We start from the raw sequence: 20,153 nt of genomic DNA, 5'->3' as shown, positions 1-20,153 counted from the left end.
TCTTACACCCTTTCCTTCTCTGGTGGGAATTCTGTTTGTTTCTAGGGTTTTGCTGTCACCTTACCACACCGCAGAAACATCTTCCAGACTAACCCTTTGTGCTCCCGTATCCATAGGAGAAGTCCTGGGAGTGAAACCACGTCATCATCTGAGGCTTCGTACTTATTACCAAATTAATTACCTTTTTTTCCCCTTTAACCAATTTGTCTCCCTTTGTCTTTGTATGAGAGAGAAAGCAGCCCCAAGACTGGCAATCGTCCTAGTAAACAGTATGAGACAGTGGCCCATGCGCCTTGTGAGGTCAGGGACTGTCTTGCTTAACTTTGTTCAACAAAGATTTACAGTGTCCTTACAGAGTGCTTCTGGACAATAGTGAATGCAGTGGACGTGGTCCCTGTCCTCCTGAAGCTGACAGTCTGTGGAGAGAGGCATTAATGAAGTAAACACACAAAATGAAAATATAATACCAAGCTTCAGTAAGTGTCTTAAGGAGAAAAAATGGGTTGTTATGGGAAGGAATAAGAGTCCTTCTTAGAGAAGGCAGTTGGAGAGGACTTTTCTGAGAAGAGACATTACAGTGGAGACAGAAGGAAGAGAAATTAACAGGAGGGGACAAGGTTGTCTCGGTGCCTTAAAAGTTTGGAGTGGATAGCGGAGCCAGGGGACTAGAGACTTTAGAACCATTGAAGGTTTGTTTTTTTTTTTTAATATAAATTTATTTATTTTAATTGGAGGTTAATTACTTTACAATATTGTATTGGTTTATAGATCAATGGAACAAAATAGAAAGCCCAGAGATAAATCCACGCACCTATGGACACCACTGAAGGGTTTTAAGCAAGGTGTTGATCTGTTTTTGGCAGTCTCCCCTGGTTGTCATGTAGGAGCTGGATTAGAACAGCAGCAAGAATTCAACCGGAAAAACCAGTTAGATGTTTCTGCAAACAGGAGAGAGATAAATGTGGTTAGTTTAAGGTGATGGAGGAGATCAAGGGTTTTAGAAGACATATCGATTGACAACAATGTGTGGACCTTATTTGGGTCTTTATTTTTAAAAAAATAGTAAAAAAAAAAAAAGGAAATGTCACAGTTACAATGGGAAATTTTAACAGAGGTATCTGATATTAAAAAATTATTTGTTTCAATTTTGTTGTTTCATTAGGTTTCCACTACCCTACTTGAATTTAAAGTGCTGGAAATTACTTAAAAGATAATTTTGAAATATAAATAGAAATATTAATGAATGCTGTGATGTTTAGAGCATTCTGTAAAGTTTAAAGTAATAAACAGTGTTAAGGGGCCCTGGGACAAACACCAAACCAGAATACTTTTGAGGGTGAAAGGCGACGAGAGCTGTAAACAGGGGTTTTCCTAGTAGGTTGAGGTTGTTTGCCTTGATACTTTGGTTGCCTTATTAATTTTTCAGAAACTGTCTCCTGACGTTTTATTTTCAGAGTAACAAAGACATACTTAGGAAATCACACTTGAGACTAAGTCATGCTCTTGCCACGTCTAGGAATCACTTGGTTTTCTTCTCTCCCCTTTTCTCCATCATGAGCCAGATGGCCCTCTCTATGGCTCTGAGACATTGGTTTTCAGTGCTGGGGGTAGGGGGGTGAGACAAGGCTAGGGTTTTGCTCCTCTCCACCCCCACCGTTCAAGGGACATTTGGCAATGTCTGGAGACAGTCTTGGTTGGCACAACTGGATCTGGGGTAGTGCTGCTGGAATCTAGTGAGTAGAAGCCAGAGATACGGCTCAGCATCCTACCATACATAGGACAGTCTCTCTACTCCGCCAAGAAAGAGCTACCAGGCCCCAAAAGTCAATAATGCCAAAGCTGAGAAAACTTGCTGTATGGTTCCTTTGTCACAGCACTTTACAAAGACAGGTGATACTGTCAGCTGGTTGACCTCCCCAGCTAGACTGTCAACTCCAAGAAGACAGGTGATACATGTATCTTGTTGAGTGTTTGGAATATAGTTGACACTTAAGGACTGAAGGAAGAGGGGAGGGTACATCTAGATTCAAACTTAGGGCCCTGGGAGATCATGCTGCTCATCACCAGCCAGTTGACAAGCATTTCATTCATTCGACATTTAACAAATATTTATTAAGCACTTACCTCAGCAGTGTTTGAGGTACTGGGAATACATCAATGAGCAAGACAGAGTTCCTGCTCAATGAAATGTATTCTTCTAAAGGAAGACAAACAATAGAGCAAAGAAACAAGATGATTTCAGACAGGGATAACTATCATGAAGACAATAAAAGTATATTGTAATAGTGAATGTCGGGGCAAGGACAGCATAGAGTGAGCAGCTGACATCCTATTGGACTAATGATGAGAATGAGCCAGTCATGGAAAGCTTTAGGCTAGGGAGAAGAATGATCCAGGCAAAAACCCTGAGACCAAAATTAAGTGGCCAATAAAAAAGACCAAGGTGAGAAGACCTGATCACTTGTGCCATAGAAACATTGGATTTTATTCTAACTGAAATTGTTAAAAGATAATTCTAGGCAATTCCCTGAAAATCCAGTGGTTAGCGTTCCACACTGTCACTGTGTGAGCACAGGTTCAATTCCTGGTGGAAGAACTAAGATCCCTGAAGTCCTCACTGCACAGCATGGTCAAAAAAAAAAAAAAAAGCCATTCTGGTGTCTTTGGGAGAATGTATGAAACATGTATGAAGTGAAGTGAAAGTCACTCAGTCATGTCCGACTCTTTGCAACCCCATGGACTATACAGTCCATGGAATTTTCCAGGCCAGAATACTGGAGAGGCTAGCCTTTCCCCTCTCCAGTGAAACACGTATCACTTCAGTTCAGTCGCTCAGTTGTGTCCAGCTCTTTGAGACCCCATGGACTGTAGCACACCAGGCTTCTCTGTCCATCACCAACTCTGGGAGCTTATTCAGACTCACATCCATTGAGTCGGTGACGCCATCCAACCATCTCATCTTCTGTCATCCCTTTCTCTTCCTGCTTTCAGTCTTTCCCAGCATCAGGGTCTTTTCCAATGAGTCAGTTCTTCATATCAGGTGGCCAAAGTATTGGAGTTTCAGCTTCAGCATCAGTCCTTCCAATGAACATTCAGGACTGATTTCCCTTAGCATTAACTGGTTGGATCTCCTTCTTGGACTCTCAAGAGTCTTCTCCAACACCACAGTTCAAAAGCATCAATTCTTCCATGCTCAGCTTTCTTTACAGTCCAACTCACATCCATACATGACTACTGGAAAAACCATAGTTTGACTAGACAGACATTGTTGGTAAAGTAATGTCTCTGCTTTTTAATACGCTAAGTTGGTTATAACTTTTCTTCCAAGGAGCAAGCATCTTTTAATTTCATGGCTGCAGTCACCATCTGCAGTAATTTTGGAGCCCCCCAAAATAAAGCCTGTCACTGTTTCCATTGTTTCCCCATCTATTTGCCATGAAGTGATGGGACCAGATGCCATGATCTTCGTTTTCTGAATATTGAGTTTTAAGCCAGCTTTTTCACTCTCGTCTTTCACTTTCATCAAGAGGCTTTTTAGGGTGGTATCGCCTTTATATATGAGGTTATTGATATTTTTCCTGGCAATCTTGATTCTAGCTTGTGCTTCATCCAGCCCAACGTTTCTCATGATGTACTCTGCATATAAGTTAAATAAGCAGGGTGACAATAAACAGCCTTGACCCACTCCTTTCCCGATTTGAAACCAGTCTGTTGTTCCATGTACAGTTCTACCTGTTGCTTCTTGACCTGCATACAGATTTCTCAGGGGGCCGGTCAGGTGGTCTGGTATTCCCATCTCTTGCAGAATTTTCCAGTTTGTGATTCACACAGTCAAAGGCTTTGGCGTAATCAATAAAGCAGAAGTAAATGTTTTTCTGGAACTCTTCCTTTTCCGATGATCCAACAGATGTTGACAATTTGATCTCTGGTTCCTGTATAATTCGAGTTAAAAATACTTCCGTCACATTCTCCGCGGCTTCTTGCGTAAGGGGAAACTGTCCATATCCAGGAGAGGGCGCTCTAGGCGCCGGGTCGACAGACAGCGCTCTGGTTCTTTTAGAGAAGTCTGTCGCTTCCGGCAGAGGCTGCGTCGCCCGGCGCCTTCCTCTCTATCCGCCCGTCTCTGTGGTAGCAGGGTCCAGGCCCCGCCCCCAATTGGGGCCCCGCCCCTCTTCGGCTGGCAGCGCGCTCTTTGGACTCGGCCCGGAGCTGACCCGGGAGCTGCCCGGCTCCCGCGTCGGTCCGATTCCTGTTCATGGCGATCCCGGGGCCCGCACCCCGGCCTGGCGGCAGGTTAGCAGGGCGGCTGGGGAAGAGGGCCGGGCCTTGGGACGTCTTACTCGGGGCTGTTTGGGGAAAAGGTACAGCTACTTTCCAACTGCATAATATGCTGTGATTTTTAAAAAACTTTTTATTCAACATTGTGTTTTTGAGATCATGCATGCTATAGTAATCTAGTTTTCACTTCTGAGTGCTGGGTGGTGCTTCGGTCTTGAGACCGCAGTTTACTTATACGTTCTCCTAGTGATGGACACTTAGATTGCTTAGATTTTTCTTTGGATTGTTCATCCCAGGGTAGGATGCTTGGTCACACTTAATCCTGCTAAATTTGTTCTCCGGAGTGACCACACCCAGTCTCCCAACACCACTGCCTAAGGTTCCTGTTTCCCCTCAGCCATCGACCCCCACCCATCCAGGGTTTGGTATTGTTTGGGTTTTCTAATGTGTATCAACTTAATCAGTGTAAGGCGGTATTCCATTGTGTTAACTTTCCTCTTTTAAGTGTTTACATTTCCCCTTTTTTTTATGTCCTCTTCCCACTTTTCTGTGGATTTCCTGTCTTCCTGACACAGGAATTTCTTGTATGCGTAGATTTTATTACCTTGTTTATTTTCCAGTCTGCAAATTTTATTATCTTATTTTCCACTCTCCAAGTCTTTGAATCTATGGCACAATGTTGAACAAAAATACTTAATTCTAAGTTAAAGTTGTGAGTTTTCCTGCTTTTTAGTTTTTGATTTGGAGGTCTTATTTGAGAATGGATGTAGCGGGTTTCCTTGTCTTGTGGCTAAAATTTCTTTATTAATTTAGCTATAGGTTTTTGGTAAATAACCTTTCATAGTGAAAGTGAAAGTGAAGTCTCTCAGTCGTGTCCAACTCTTTGGGACTCCATGGCCTGTAGCCTACCAGACTTCTCCATCCATGGGATTTTCCAGGCAAGAATACTGCAGTGGGTTACCATGAACCCGGGTCTCCCGCATTGTAGGCAGACGCTTTACCGTTTGAGCCACCAGGGAAGTCCTAACCTTTCATAGCATTTGTCAGCTTAAAGAAATGCCTTTTTAATCCCCTGGTCTGTTCCCAGCCTACCGACTTCAGCATTTGTAAAACATTCTTTTTGTGTGGCCTCAGCCCCAACCCACAGCAGGTGTAGATAAGTTTAGTCACTGCTCTCTAAGGCTCCGTTGTCCTCTTAGGTTTCTCTCTGCTTCTCTTCTTCAGACCCAGGTTAGATTTGCAATTTCTCCAGCGGTTCCTGCAGATACAGAAGGTTTTGTTTCCCTCTTGGTCATCACAGAATGCCTTGATGTTCCTGACCCTTTTGTGTGTGGCCCTACTGGGTGAGTGAATGAGCCCAAGCTCGTGGGGTCCTTTTCCTTCTGCGGGGTGTTGATTACACAAAGATACAAGAAGAAGCCTTCCTCTGACTTTTCTCCCCCCTCGTTACTGATTCCTGACTCCTCCCCCTCCCGCCAGAACAACTGGTGATCTACCGGGTTGGCTTGATCCCCAGTCAATACTTTGGAGTCCTAGGAAACAAAGACTTAAATGGATTTAAGACGCTGACGTTCCTGTCTGTTGTGCTCATCGTCCTCAACTCCGTGGTAAGGTCTTCTCCTCACATCTCTCTTCTCCAGCCTAGTATGATGTCTGTCCAGTGCCTGGTGGGACTTAACCATCAGGAAGCAGAAACCAAGCTGTGCGTGTGAGTTCCCTCCCTCTTCTGGGAACGTGGGGTCAGAACTCTAGGCAGGGCATTGATCTTGCCCGTTGGCCCACGTGAGACCAATGCCGCAACTGTTTCAAGCTCTTGGGGCTCGGCCACAGGGTTCTGGTTTAATTCAGCATTTAACAGAAAAGATCATTGTCGCTTCTGTTCCCAGAAGTCTTGCCTCAGGGAGCTCAGACCCTCTGAAAACCGGGCCCAGCAGCCAGAGCCACTGCTGTCCTCACGCACTGAGGCTGTGACTGAGCCTGGCACTTGTCACATCACCCAGCCTTTGCACCTGCTGCTTCCTCACAGAACGGCCTCCTCTCACCACCCCTCATTCACTTGCTTAATGCCTGCTGACTTTTCAGGATTCCTCTGCTATCACCTCCTTCAGAACATCCTCAACTTTTCTTTCCTGTTTCCTCCACCCAACTCCACCCCTTTGAATTACTAATCTTTTTTTTTTTTTTTTTTTTGCTGCACCATGAGGCATGTGAGATCTTAGTTCCTTGACCAGGGATCGAACCTGGGGACCCCTGCTTTGGGAGCTTAGAGTCTTAGCCATTGGCCCACCAGGGAAGTCCTGTTAATCCTTTTGAGTTTACCTCTGCTCTAACACCCCTTATACCCTTTGGACTGTTTTTTCACTAGACTGTGAACTCACTGTTACCTCCCTCCTGCTTAGCATACAGAGGCTCTGTAAATGATGAGAGTCAGGGTTCTGCTAGGACTCAAGCCTAATGCTGTCAGGCTTCACTACCTGTTTTCTTGGGGAAGGCACTTCTCATCACACTTTGGGACTTCTGTTGGGTCTTCTAAGTAAGCACCTGTGTATATAGAACCCCGTTCCAGGTTTGGGGGGACAGAAAAATAAGAACATAAATGGAAGAGAAAATACTGTCCCCAATCTCCAGAAGCGCGTGGGGGCTGGTCCTTGGTGAAGGATTGAACACATGAGTGAATGAGGAAGGGAGGAATCCCATGACTTGAGGCTTTAACAGGCCCTAGTGCTGAGTGGACAGCCTTTGGGCTGGGACTGGTCAGCAGAGGCTTTCTGCCAGCCTGAGCTGGGAGCTGACGCTTGCAGGAAGAATTATACATCTCTCCCTTCCCCTTGTCTCCCCCACTGCTCAGCTCAAGAGCTTCGACCAGTTCACCTGCAACCTGCTGTATGTGAGCTGGAGGAAGGACCTCACGGAGCACCTCCACCGCCTCTACTTCCGAAGCCGCGTGTACTACACCCTCAACGTGCTGCGTGATGACGTCGATAACCCGTAGGCGCCCCCTGTCAGTCTGGGCCATCCTCTATGGGGTTCATCCATCTGGGCTGACTCAGCCCAGGAGAGGCCCTGCTGGGACCCCCATGAGGTCATCTGCAGTTATCTGCAAATGTCATTGCTCGGAGCCATAGGGGGCGGGTGCTCTGCACACCTGAGGACGGGAAGGTGAAAGAAGAGGCCAAGAGCAGCTCCCTTTTGTCCATTTCATATCCTGGGCCTCCAAACAAGGCACCCTCTGAAGACCGAGATAAAAGTCCTTGCTAGAAAAAAGCAAGAAAACCGACGCTCTGATTTTTACCAGTAAAAAATTGCTGCTGTCTAGGACTCAGTCTGGGATGCCAGTCCCCATTCTATCACCCCTCTTAGGTTCACTGAGCCCCGGGTCCCCTTACAGGTGAGGGGACTGAGGCCCAGAGAATGCAAGGGATTTGCCCAAGCTCACGCCTCTCTGGGAGTTTGGAGTCATTGTGGCCTTGGTGTTGGGATGAGACGTATGGAGTCTGTCTTCACACTCATTTCCTCCGCACTCACCACCCTTCCAAGCTCTTCGTTGCTTGAGGTAACCTTTCCTCAGCTTATGCAGAGCTTTGCAGCAAAGGCTCTTGGAAGGCCCTGATGCTTCTTCTTTATTTATTTATTTGACTCCGTGGGGTCTTAGTTGAGGCATGCGAGCTTAGTCACCCTGTGGTATGTGGGATTTCAGTTCCCTGACTGCAGATGGAACCAGAGAAACTGGTGGATTCTCAACCACTGGAGCACCAGAGAAGTCCCACCGTGATGCTTCTTGACTTTTTCTTCTAGGCATCTTCTCCATGGCTGAACCCATACAGAGCTTCCACAGCCACATAGCTAAAATGGGGGCGGGCTCCGGTTCATGAGGGAGAGGTTGGGAGGAGTGAGATAAGCCAGATAGCTTTCCTGATCATCCAGAAACTCGGGTCACCCACCCTCAAGTTCTTCTTTGGCTCTGCTCGGAGCCAGCTCAGGCCACTCGGGTGCTGGACCTTTCAGTTGCCATTTTTTTTCTGAGGGGTAGACTGAAGTGCCTTAAGAAGCCACTTTCCACAACCTTGTTTGAAGATCCTAAGGGTCTCATTGCGTTTAGGAAACCAGCCCTTGTCTGGGTCCCTCTTCCCACGGAGTCGTTGCAAGGCAAGGTCAGAATAAGAGGTAACCTGGAACTGCCTTAGCTCTCACCCCAGAGCCCAGCTCCCTGGGTCCAGTCACTGTATGTCATTGGCTCCAGGGACCAGCGTATCAGCCAGGACGTGGAGCGGTTCTGTCGGCAACTCAGCAGCATGGCCAGCAAGCTGATCATCTCTCCCTTCACCCTCGTCTACTACACCTACCAGTGCTTCCGGAGGTGAAGCCTCTCCTCTTGCTGGCATGCCCCCCAGCCTCCCCTGCTTGCTGGTTCCCCCGAGTCCAGCACTCACATGCCAGAGGGGAGTCTGCTCTCCCGGGTCAGGGTCCAGAGAGGTCTTCCCTCCTTCCCACCTGCACCCCAAGAAGTCTACTCATCTTGTGTGTTCGGACCCTGGCCCTCCCTTTGGCCCTGTAATGTGTCACTGTCCAGGTATTCGGTGCCCCCACGTAGGAGCAGAGGCCCCACGGGGCTCTGAGATGGGACGGGCTGCCCAGAACTGGGGCAGGAGTCAGGGCCAAGTCCTGCGGGTATATGTCCCTCTCCACACCCTCCCTCTCTCCGCCTTTCAGCACCAGCTGGCTCGGGCCTGTGAGCATCTTCGGGTATTTCATCCTGGGAACCGTGGTGAACAGAGTGTTGATGAGTCCCATTGTGGCAAAGCTGGTGCAGCAGGAGAAGCTGGAGGGGGATTTCAGGTATGTCTCCCTTGCTCGGGGGTTTCTGGGCTGAGCATAAGGCATAAGGAATGGGATCTGGAAAAAGGCTGCCTGAATTTAAATTCCAGTTATGCCAGTCACTAGCCGTGCTCTTGGGGGAGGTCTTTAACCTCTAAACTTCCATCTTCTCATCTCTAAAATGGAGATGGTACTGTCCCCGATGGAGAGAATTATAAGGGGAATTAATGAGATGATACATGAGCAGCAGTGAGAATGATGACTGGTTGGCCCTCGTCACCGTCATCCCTTGGCCTTCTCACATGCTTCTGTTCCAGACGCCCTCATTCAAGTCAGCCCTTGGATCTGTGCCCTGCTCTGTGCTTCCTGGCCGCCTCCTTCAGACCCGGCCCTGGGAGAAGGAGGGGCGGTGGCAGTCATGCACCTGTCCTCTCTGGAGCAAGGCGAGGGGCTGCCCTGTCCACTGGGCTCCTGCCACCCCACCCAGGCCTGGGATTTCCCACCCTGTGACAGTTCAGGGAAGGGTTGGGCTGAAGCAGCCACAATGTTGAAGGGGACCCGTGTTCCTCTTTGCCTGGAGGTCCTGTTGATCCAGGACTCTGAAAGGAGAGAGCCCAGTCCTGCCCACCGTCAGCACACATTTACCTCTGGTCTGCCCAGGTTCAAGCACATGCAGATCCGGGTGAATGCTGAGCCTGCTGCTTTTTTCAGGTGAGTCCTGGAGATAGTTGCCCCTCTGCCTCATCAGAACTGATCGGGGAGATAGATGGCAGAGAAGGCAAAGTGAATCATACCACCCTCCTACCATTGCCAAGGCCAGGCATCCTCACACTTGGCCGTGACCCTCTCCCCGTGTCTCACTGTCCTCGTCTGCCTCATCCTTCTGTCCGTGGCTTTGCTTCTGAAACAAGTCCTTTCTCCTCGTGGTGTAGCATGGGGCAGAATTTGTTTTAGAGTGAAATGAGTGCCTGCTTCATCCTCTTGCTGATGACTATAAGGCATTGCCTCTGCTTTTCTGTCTGTAAAAAAGTGGCTTTCCACCAGTGCCCGAAGCCCAGTGACGTCCACAGCTCATCTTGCGTCTCTGTAGCATGGGAGGGAGTGGAGCCTCTCAGATTAGAAGACTCTCTCCCCACAGACTCTGTCCCGACAGCTGTGTTGTGAAATCCCATTCCTTCCCCTGTGGCCACGGCAGGTCCCTGAACTCTGCCTGCTGTAAGGACTCTGGACTCTTGTTTGGATTGATAGTAAGGGCCCAGAGGTTTGTGTTTAAGGAATGGAAGTTTGTCCTTGGATCACATGGATCTAATAGCCCCAGGACTTTGCTCTTCTGTCCATCTCTGCTACAGTTTGTAGCTGCCACCACTTCTGGGGCACCAAGAGTTTCAGGATCTATGAGAGAGGTTGAGGGGCTTCCCAGGTGATGCTAGTGGTAAAGAGCCCACCTTTCAGTGCAAGAGATGCAAGAGATGTGGGTTCGATCCCTGGGTCAGGAGGATCCCCTGGAGGAGGGCATGGCAACCCACTCCAGTATTCTTGCCTGGAGAATTCCGTGGGCAGGGGAGCCTGGCAGGCTACAGTCCATAGGGTCGCAAAGAGTCGGACACAACTGAAGCAACTTAGCATGCATTCAGCATGCCTGAAAGAGGTTTGTTGTGGGGAGCAGGTATAGCTGTTAGTTCAGTCTCTCAGTCATGTCCGACTCCCTGCGACCCCATGAATCGCAGCACGCCAGGCCTCCCTGTCCATCACCAACTCCCGGAGTTCACTCAAACTCATGTCCATCGAGTCGGTGATGCCAAACAGCCATCTCATCCTCTCTCGTCCCCTTCTCCTCCTGCCCCCAATCTCTCCCAGCATCAGAGTCTTTTCCATTGAGTCAACTCTTCGCATGAGGTGGCCAAAGTACTGGAGTTTCAGCTTTAGCATCATTCCTTCCAAAGAACACCCAGGACTGATCTCCTTTAGAATGGACTGGTTGGATCTCCTTGCAGTCTAAGGGACTCTCAAGAGTCTTTTCCAACACCACAGTTCAAAAGCATCAATTCTTCGGCGCTCAGCTTTCTTCACAGTCCAACTCACATCCACATATGACTACTGGAAAAACCATAGCCTTCACTAGACGGACCTTTGTTGGCAAAGGTATAGCCGGGCCTGTGCTAAATTGTTTCTGGATTCTGCAACCTCTGCTCATGAAGCTTTGGGCCCTGGGGCAAGCAGGTTGGTTCTTAGGGCTCTGAGTTTGTCGTCCTGCAGCCTTTCTGTGCTTGATGCTAAATCTGAAACTCCTCTGTCCTCCCCTAACCTTTCTGCTTGGAGAATTTCTGCCCATCCTTGAAGCGTGAAGTCACCGTCTCCTGGGCGCCTTCCCAGACTCCCTTAGTGATCAGGCCTGTTTGCTTCCATAGTCCTGCAGACGCACGGCTTATGTAACACTTTCCATATGTTCCAGGTGAAGAAGGCATGTATTTGCCTGCCGGGCTGTTTTATCCACCTCTGCCTGGCTGACTAGCACCAAGCCTGCCACCTAGTGACTGCTCAGTGTATATTTGTTTAATAACAGTTTTTTATCAGGAGCCACTCATATGTCTGGCACCTTAAATTCAGAAATTTTCACATTAGCCTATTACATAGGTATTATAAGCTCCATCTCTTAGATGAGTAAACTGAGACTCAGAGGCTTAATAACCTGTCAGTGTTACCCAGCTAGTCACTGGCCAGAGCCAGAATTTGAACCAGGTCTGCCCACGCTATAGAGTTCCTGTTCTTGGCACAGGCAGTACCAGGTTGAATGAATGCAGCAATGGCTGACTGCTAGTGGCCAAAAGGGTCTGCAGGAAAGATCACTTGGGTGGGCCTGGTCCCGAAAGGGGAGTGTGAGGAGTCTGGCAGAGGCTCTCTAGACCCGGTGGACATCCTGGCCTTTCTCATCAGGGCTGGTCACGTGGAGCACATGAGGACAGACCGCAGGCTGCAGCGACTCCTTCAGACCCAGCGGGACCTGATGTCCAAGGAGCTATGGCTGTGCAGTAGGTGCAGGGAGTCCGGAGGCAGGAACCACGGGGTGGGGATAGTCTATGGCACCCCCCACACACAAGCCCCTCCTCCCTCTCTGCACTGATCAGTTTGCCTTTGCTGTGAGTGTCCTCAGGAAAGTGAGAATCTGGGAAATCACTTGAGATACCACTTGGCCTCCTGTTCTCCTTGGAGCACACATGCTCAATGCCTGGGCCTCTCACCCTGGGTTTCTCTTGTGTCTTCTGCAGTCGGCATCAACATGTTTGATTATCTGGGCAGCATCCTGAGCTACATCGTGATCGCAATCCCCATTTTCAGTGGCGTCTACGGAGACCTGAGCCCCACAGAGCTCAGCAGCCTAGTCAGCAAGGTGAGCCTCCCTCCTGGGAACGCCCCCCCCAATCCCCGGTCATACTTGCTCCCCTGCCCTTCGGCCTTGGAGTCAAGGCCTGGGCTCTCTGCCCTCTCTCCTGCCCAGAACGCCTTCGTGTGCTTGTATCTCATCAACTGCTTCAGCCAGCTCATCGAACTCTCCACCACTCTCTCCGACGTGGCGGGCTACACACACAGGTGAGGCTGCCTCTGGCCCCGCCGGGTCCTGAGCAAGGTGTGTGTCGTTGGGAGAAGTAGCCAAGGGGAAAATAAAAGAGCAGAAAAAACCTCACCAAACACTCGTGGGCATGAGAGGAAGAAAGGAGGAAGGCCTTTTACCAGGGCCCCTAGACCCTCCTCAGGCTTTCACTTCTTGCCCAGGATCGGGGAGCTTCAGGAGACCCTGCTGGACATGAACCCAAAGTCACAGGATGGGGAGTTTCTGGATGAAAGCCAGTGGGACTTGGCCAGGTAAGCCCTGGGCCGGCAGCACGGTGATGGACCATGTGGGCCACGGAACCGCCCCGGAGCCTGGCCCTTTCCCAGCTGGGCAGGAGAGTCCGGCGGAGCAAATGAAAGAAACCCGTGTCGTGTGCAGGCACATTGTAAATGTTCACCATCTGTGCTGCTGTTGCGGCATCTGTGTTCATTTACACCATCTTCCCACCCGACGAAAGCAAAGTGCGCAAGCTGCCTGGGCCTGAGCTAATGAAACTCCAAATAGAATCCCTCCTCTTCCTTTCCTTCCCCTTCCTCCTATGGAGCCCTGCTGCACCCACCCCTTTCCTTGGGGCCTGTCTGTTCTTTGTCTCCGCACAGACCCAGAGGTGTCTTCATTCATGTATCCTTGAAGGCTCTGGGATGTTTCTGACCTTTCTGGGCATCGAGGATTTGTCTCGCATCCTCACTTTGCTTGAACAGATTACCTAACTGCTCTCAGTATCTTCATATCCATAAGGAACATGTTCGTGGAACCTTTGTTTTAGGGTTGCTGTGGGGATTGGGTCCCCTAGTTCATAGGAGGTGGTTTGGATGGAGGCCGCAGAGTAAGCTTCGAAAAATGGAAACAAGCTGAATTTCAAGAACTATGCTCAACTCTCTTCTTAGGAGCTAACACCTTAACTGTTGCCTCTGTTAAGGATGAAAACTATGCATCTCTGAACCTAGGGACCGGGGTGGGCTACTGGGGCAGGGACTGTAGGAAACTGGAGTTGCTGTTCTGTGGGGAAGATGGGTGTCAACGGAGAGCCAGAAACTCCAGAACGGGTTAGTATTTCCATTCCCCTTCTGACCTTCAATCGCACTGTGATGCTGTGAAAACCTCTTGACATTAGAACTGGACAGATGCAGCTCTGTGCTCCTGAGGCAGTTACTTAGCCACCAGACTCAGTTTCCTTATCTGCCAAGAGGGGATAACCGCTATGGTGCCTGGCTGGTAAGACTGATTAAGATCAGTCAAGGGCAGGACTTGGCCCAGCCTGCCACGGAGCATGTGCCCAGACCACCTCTGTCAGTTTGCCAGGGCTACCATAGAACACCCATAGCTACCCACTGGGTAGCTTAAAGAGTAGAAGTTTATTTCCTCATAGTTCTGGAGGCTGGAAGTCCAAGGTCAAGGTGGCGGCAGCACTGGTTTCTCCCCAGGCCTTGCTCCTTCACTTGCAGGCGGCTGCTTTCTCACGGCGTCCTTCCATGGTGTTTTCTCTGCTGTTCACCCCCTGGTGTGTCTCTCCCTCTTAAAAGGACAGCAGTCCTGCAGGATTAGGGCCCTACCCTCGCAGCCTCATTTGAATGTACTCACCTCCTAGAGCTCAGTTGGTAAAGAATCCGCCTGCAATGCAGGAGACCCTGGTTCAGTTCTTGGGTCAGGAAGATCCACTGGAGGAGGGATAGGCTACCTACTCCAGTTTTCTTGGGCTTCCCTTGTGGCTCAGCTGGTAACGAATCCGCCTGCAATGCGGAAAACTGAGGTCCGATCCCTGGGTTGGGAAGATCCCCTGGAGAAGGGAAAGGCTACCCACTCCAGTATTCTGGCCTGGAGAATTCCATGGACTGTGTAGTCCATGGGGTCACAGAGTCGGACACAACTGAGCGACTTTCGCTTTCACCCCTTTCAAGACCCTGTATCCAAATGCAGTCACCTTCTGAGGTACAAGGGTTGGAACTTCAGCATGTGATTTCTGAGGTCACAATTGAGCCCATGGCAGCCCCTCCCCCAGTCCAGAGGTGATTTGCCCCCAAGGAGAAGGGGCTCCCCTACTCCCAGCAGCACTGACAGTGCTTATCTTCCCCTCATCTCCTCCCTTCTCGGACCCCAGGGGCCCGGGAGAGCCAGCAACAGAGCCAGCAGATGCAGCTTTCCTCCTCGAGCGGGTCTGCATCTACGCCCCCTCCTCTCACAAACCCTTAATCAAGGACCTGAGTCTGAAGATCTCTGAGGGGCAGAGCCTGCTCATCACAGGCAACACGGGCACCGGCAAGACCTCCTTGCTCCGGGTTCTGGGCGGCCTCTGGGCCAGCGCACGGGGTGAGGACCAGCCTGCCCCATCTCTGAGCCAGCCTTGGCCTGGGGGGTTGGGGTGCATGTGTGCGCGTGTGGGTATGTGTGTGCATCTGTCTGTAAGGATCAAGCCTCTTGGAGGAGAGTGAGGAGCAGTTACCTTTTGGAAGATGCCCAAACAAAGGTTTCTGTGGGCCTTGCAGGCTCAGTGCAGATGCTGGCGGACTTTGGACCCCAAGGGGTGCTGTTCCTGCCCCAAAAGCCTTTCTTCACTGATGGGACCCTTCGGGAGCAGGTCAGCCCGGGGCCCACTCCTCCCACCCCGCCCCCCCAACATGGCCCTGGTAGGGTGACAGGTCTCAGCACTAGAGAGCTGGTACAGCAGGCAGGACATAAATGAACCATGCCCAACATGTGAGGACAAGGACCCCTAGGTCCAAGCCCACCTGGTAGCATCAACCACAGTTGCTGGCCCAGTGGGGCTGGTCCTGCTGTCCCTGGCCAGGGACTGGAGGTCTGAGCCTGGGGCGAGGCAGGGGGTTGGGGTGGGCATATAAATCAGCAGTGGGAGCTGTTGGCCAGGTATGGGGAACAAGCAGCATTCACTCTGTAGCAACTTTTAAAACAATGATAACACTACATCAGGTTGCTTTTTCTGGTCCCCACACTCCAGCAGGTCTAAATGGTAGCTGACAGACTGGTCCTGTTTCATATTCACATCTGAGGGTCAGGGCAGCTTCCGGGGGCAGGCTAACCTGTGGGGGCCATAAGCCAAATATCGCATGTATTTGTTGAGCCCCTTGGATTATGGGGCCATCCCTGCTGTCTGTAAGCCCAGCTCCTCAGCTAGAATGCTTCTTCCTCTCCTCGGGTGAAGAGGAGCCTGGTCTCTGGTGGTTCCTGTTTCCAAGCAAGGGTGGGCTGTGTGCCGTCCCACCTCTCCTTGGCCCTTACCCCAGGCCCCTGTGGTTTTATCAGGTGATATATCCCCTGAAGGAGATCTACCCAGACTCAGGTGAGCTGGGCCCCCTTGGGACATGTCCCCCATCCCACTGTTCCTTCTCTGCCTGTTGGGGTGGCCCCCCACCAGGCTGCTGGTTTCTGGTTGGGTCCCCTCCATCACCTCCTCTGACTGGTTCCTGTTTTAGGGTCTGTACCTTGACCTTATCTTGTTCTGTCTCCCCCCTGCAGAGGAGAGACACCCATGGGAGGGAAGGGATGGATCACATCCTTCCCTGGCCCTTCCCTAGTGTATTAAGTGCTGTAACCTGTCGCTCAGACCCCTGGCCCCATTCTGGTGCCCCACCTCTGCTCGCCCCCTGTCGTGATGCACTCCATCCATTCTGGCCACCCAGAGGCACTGACTTCTGTGTCTTGCAGGTTCTACTGATGATGAGAGGATCATGAGATTCTTGGAGCTGGCAGGCCTGGTAAGTGAGGGCATGGACCCTGAGGTCCAAGCCCACCTGGTAGCACCGACCACACAGGTGCCAGCCCAGTGGGGCCAGCCCTGCTGTCCTGGCCAGGGTCTGGAGGTCTGAGCCTGGGGCAAGGGAGGGGAGTAGGGGTGGGCATATAAATCAGCAGTGGGAGCTGTTGGCCAGGTATGGGGAACAAGCAGCATTCACTCTGTAGCAACTTTTAAAACAATGATAACACCATGTCAGGTTGCTTTTTCTGGTCCCCACGCTCCAGCAAGTCTAAACAGTAGCTGATGGACTGCTCCTCTCTGCTTGGGGCAGACTGCTAACCCAGCCCCCACTTGCTACGCTGCTGGGGGTAGATGTATGTGGTGGGACTGAGGCGGTCCTCAGGATGGGAGGAGGCAGGGATGGGCCCTTCCATTTGACCCATCGTTTTCTCTGGTGTGTTACAGTCCAGCTTGGTTGCAAGGACAAAGGGTCTGGACCAGCAGGTCGATTGGAACTGGTAAGGAGGAGGTTGGGGTGCTCCAGAGACAGCTCCCCCAAAGACAGTGGCTCCCAGGGGTCCTGGCAAGGGATGAACTGACTCCTGACCCCAAATCCCAGGGCGTTGCTGGCCCAGTAGGGGCCTGGTTCATGTCTTTGCATACAGAGTTTTGGCCTTGTCTCATGTGGGCAGTGTGGCTCTGGTGGGAAAGTTGTGGGGGTGGTGCTGGGACAGTCTGTCTACAGTGAGAGCCTCTTCCTGCCCAGACCATTCTGTGCAGAAGCCAAGCTATATGTTCCTTCCTCCAGCTGGCCTCTCCACTTCCCTTTCTGCAGGTACGATGTCCTGTCCCCGGGAGAGATGCAGAGGCTCTCCTTTGCCCGGCTCTTCTACCTGCAGCCGAAGTACGCAGGTGAGGTTCGCCCTGTAGGCGTGTGTGCCATCCAGGTACCGTGTGCGCTCACAGGTGTAGCAGCGTGTTGTTCAAGTGCACCTGGAGAGTCATGGGTATGGGTAGGAGAGCACACCTGTGCCTGGCCAGGTGTCTGTCCCTGCCGAGGGGGACAACAGAACTCTGCCCATGAGGCGGCAGTGCTTGCAATCCTCAGGTATATATATATAAAACCGCTCAGTTGTGTCTGACTCTTTGTGACCCTTTGGACTGTAGCCCACCAGGCTCCTCTGTCCATGGGATTCTCCAGGCAAGAGTACTGGAGTGAGTTGCCATTTCCTCCTCCCAGGGGATCTTCCCATTCAGAGATCAAACCCGAGTCTCCTGCATCACAGGCAGATTCTTCACCACTGAGCCATCTGGGAAGCCCCCATATATTAAACTACCGAGTCTTAGGCTTTCAGCCAGTGTGGCAGCTGGAGGCAATCTTGAGAGGGCTTCTGATTTTGATCCTCAGATTCTGCCATCTCCCCAGCTGTACCTGGCAGAGGGATGGCAGGTATGAACTTTTCTAGGAACTGACATCCTCGAGGGAACTAGGATTCCTCGGATTGAGAGGTCCAAGGCAGTGGCTGGTATTCATCTATAGGAAGCTGAAGGATTTTGTCCCGCTGCTGCCAGTGGCTTCCCACATGAAGCCTCACCCTCTGTTCCTTTGGCCCATGGTCTCCCCAAGGCAGGGCTCCTGGAAGGCAGAGCAGTTTTCAGCCTCTGATCAGGCCCCAGCCAGAGGTGGGCGTGGGCTGGAGGAGCCACAGAGGTGGGTGGACCGCAGGCCCCCACATCCTCTTGCTGGGTTCTGTCCCCAGTGCTTGATGAAGCCACCAGTGCCCTGACTGAGGAGGTGGAGAGCGAGCTGTACCGCATCGGCCAGCAGCTGGGCATGACGTTCATCAGCGTGGGCCACCGACGCAGCCTCGAGAAGGTACCCGTGCCCGCAGGATGGCCTGAGGACCAGGAAGAACCCCAAGACTGGGCCTGACAGGGGGCCCGTGGAATGGGGAGTGGGGATGGCAGAGTGGGCAGGGGGTCGATTACAGCCAGGGCAGCCTGATCGCCGTGCGGTGGTGATGGTCTCTTGTAGTTTCACTCCTTGGTTCTGAGACTCTGTGGAGACGGAAGGTGGGAGCTGACCAGGATCAAAGTGGAATGAAGCCAAGGCTGGGCACCAGAAGGAGAGCCAAGCTCAGGAGTTCAGGTCCCCAGGAGAGACCAGGAGGGCTGGCGGGCAAGGAAGGAGCCCCAGGTTTGCCTCACAGTGTGGGGAACGCCAGCGGCAGTGGGCTCAGCCCACGTGTGAACCTCCACACCCCTCATCCTGCCGGCATGCCTCCTGCTACCTCAGCCACCGCTTTGTACACTTGAAATGCTGATCACTTACGTATAACCTCAGATCATGTTTTCTAAAGAAAACGTGCAAGTGTGGGATCTATAAGAGATGAAGGGTCGGGGCTTCCCCTGGTGGCTCAGTGGTAAAGAGTCCGCCTGCCAGTGCAGGAGACGTGGGTACAATCCCTGATCTGGGAAGATCCCACATGCCGTGGAACAACTGAGTCTGTGCACCACAGCCATTGAACCTGTGCTCTAGAGCCCGTGCTCCACAACAGGAGAAGCCAGTGCAATGAGAAACCCGTGCACAACAGCTAGAGAGTAGCCCCTGATCACAACCAGAGAAAAGCCACATACAACAGTAAAGGCCCAGCACAGCCAAAAATAAAGAATGAATAAATGAATAAATAAAAAACAGAGATGAAGGGTCGAAATGGAAGAATGTCTTGGACTTGGGAGTCAAGAGAGCCAGCAGTCTTTTAGATCACTTCAGTTTTGCCATAGGAGACTTTCCAGCTATATAAATTTTATAACTTTTTAAAAGATAAACCTTTTTTTCAGCTTGCAGCTTTCCCATTTTCTCTTTCTTCATCATAAGATGATCTTTTTTTTCTTTTTTGTGGCCACACAGTACAGCGTGTGGGATGCAGGATTCATGTGGGATGCAGGATCTTTGTTCCCCATCCAGGGATCAAACCCATGTCCCGCAGTAGACATGCCGGGTCTTAACCACTGGACCACCGAGAGGTCCCTAAGATGATCTTTTTAGTTGACTCTCCAGACTTGTCTTTGAGACCCTGGAGGGCCAGAGCAGGACTTTCCACTGTGCTGAGCCTTCTGCCCCTAGTCGTTCACTGGCATCTCCCCAGTTGCCAGTTGTCCCTTAGCCACTAACTTCAACGGCCCTTCAGCTGTTCTAATCTCAACACAGATGAAAATAAATTTCTAATATATTTTTAAGTTAATTCATTTCCTTAAGTGCATTTTTAAAGGAAAGTTTACACTTAATATAAATAGAAAGTAACTAAAAATTAATACAAATGGTGTTATGAAATGACAGCCCAATACTGTGCCTACACATGAGACTTGGTATCTGTACACAGGGAGGTTAAGGGATGTTACTGTGGAGTCAGACACCCTAGCACCCAACTGAGACTCTTCCCCTTAATAGATGTGGGGAAATGGAATAAGAACCACAAGGCTACAAGGGATGATTTCCTTTGTATAAGATGAGGTTATTTCATGCCTGTTGATATCACTGGAAATGATCCCAGACGTGGGGAAACGCTGCCCCGGGTAAAAAGTCACCCCCCCCCCGCCCCCACCCCATGGCTTAGCTGGCACAGAGGCCTGGAGCCTATTCTCAGCTCCACCCCTTGAGGGAACTGAAGCAGTGTGTCCAGGTGCTGAGGGGCTGAGAACTCTGGGGTGGGCACCTGGAGTGCCCAGTCCCCAGTGAAGCCTCCGTAGGAACCTGCA

The 20,153-nt window shown here is 50.9% G+C and overlaps 1 protein-coding gene across 6 annotated transcripts; it reads left to right on the top strand.

Moving 5' to 3' along the window:
- Positions 1-4,115: 4,115 nt before the first annotated feature.
- On the top strand, positions 4,116-19,639 carry ABCD4 (ATP binding cassette subfamily D member 4). Of its 6 annotated transcripts, XM_069595166.1 has the most exons (20): positions 4,140-4,293; positions 5,092-5,216; positions 5,503-5,621; positions 5,758-5,885; positions 7,127-7,266; positions 8,519-8,635; positions 8,989-9,114; positions 9,754-9,804; positions 12,028-12,122; positions 12,360-12,481; positions 12,590-12,681; positions 12,865-12,954; positions 14,802-15,010; positions 15,187-15,278; positions 15,962-15,998; positions 16,364-16,413; positions 16,860-16,912; positions 17,230-17,306; positions 18,155-18,270; positions 18,430-19,639. In XM_069595166.1, the coding sequence occupies exons 2-20, from the start codon at positions 5,203-5,205 to the stop codon at positions 18,496-18,498; spliced, it is 1,797 nt and encodes a 598-aa protein (XP_069451267.1). In that variant the 5' UTR covers positions 4,140-4,293; positions 5,092-5,202; the 3' UTR covers positions 18,499-19,639. The 6 variants fall into 6 exon arrangements, 5 of the variants coding, with proteins under 5 accessions (XP_069451266.1, XP_069451267.1, XP_069451268.1 ...); XR_011258011.1 differs by lacking the exon at positions 5,092-5,216 and having other exon boundaries at positions 4,116-4,293; positions 15,861-15,998; positions 18,430-19,091; XM_069595165.1 differs by lacking the exon at positions 5,092-5,216 and having other exon boundaries at positions 4,116-4,293.
- The last annotated feature ends 514 nt before the right edge of the window (positions 19,640-20,153 follow it).

Source organism: Ovis canadensis, chromosome 7 (assembly GCF_042477335.2).
Source record: "Ovis canadensis isolate MfBH-ARS-UI-01 breed Bighorn chromosome 7, ARS-UI_OviCan_v2, whole genome shotgun sequence".
NCBI classification, from domain to species: domain Eukaryota; kingdom Metazoa; phylum Chordata; class Mammalia; order Artiodactyla; family Bovidae; genus Ovis; species Ovis canadensis.
This window is presented reverse-complemented; position numbering and strand designations above follow the sequence as displayed.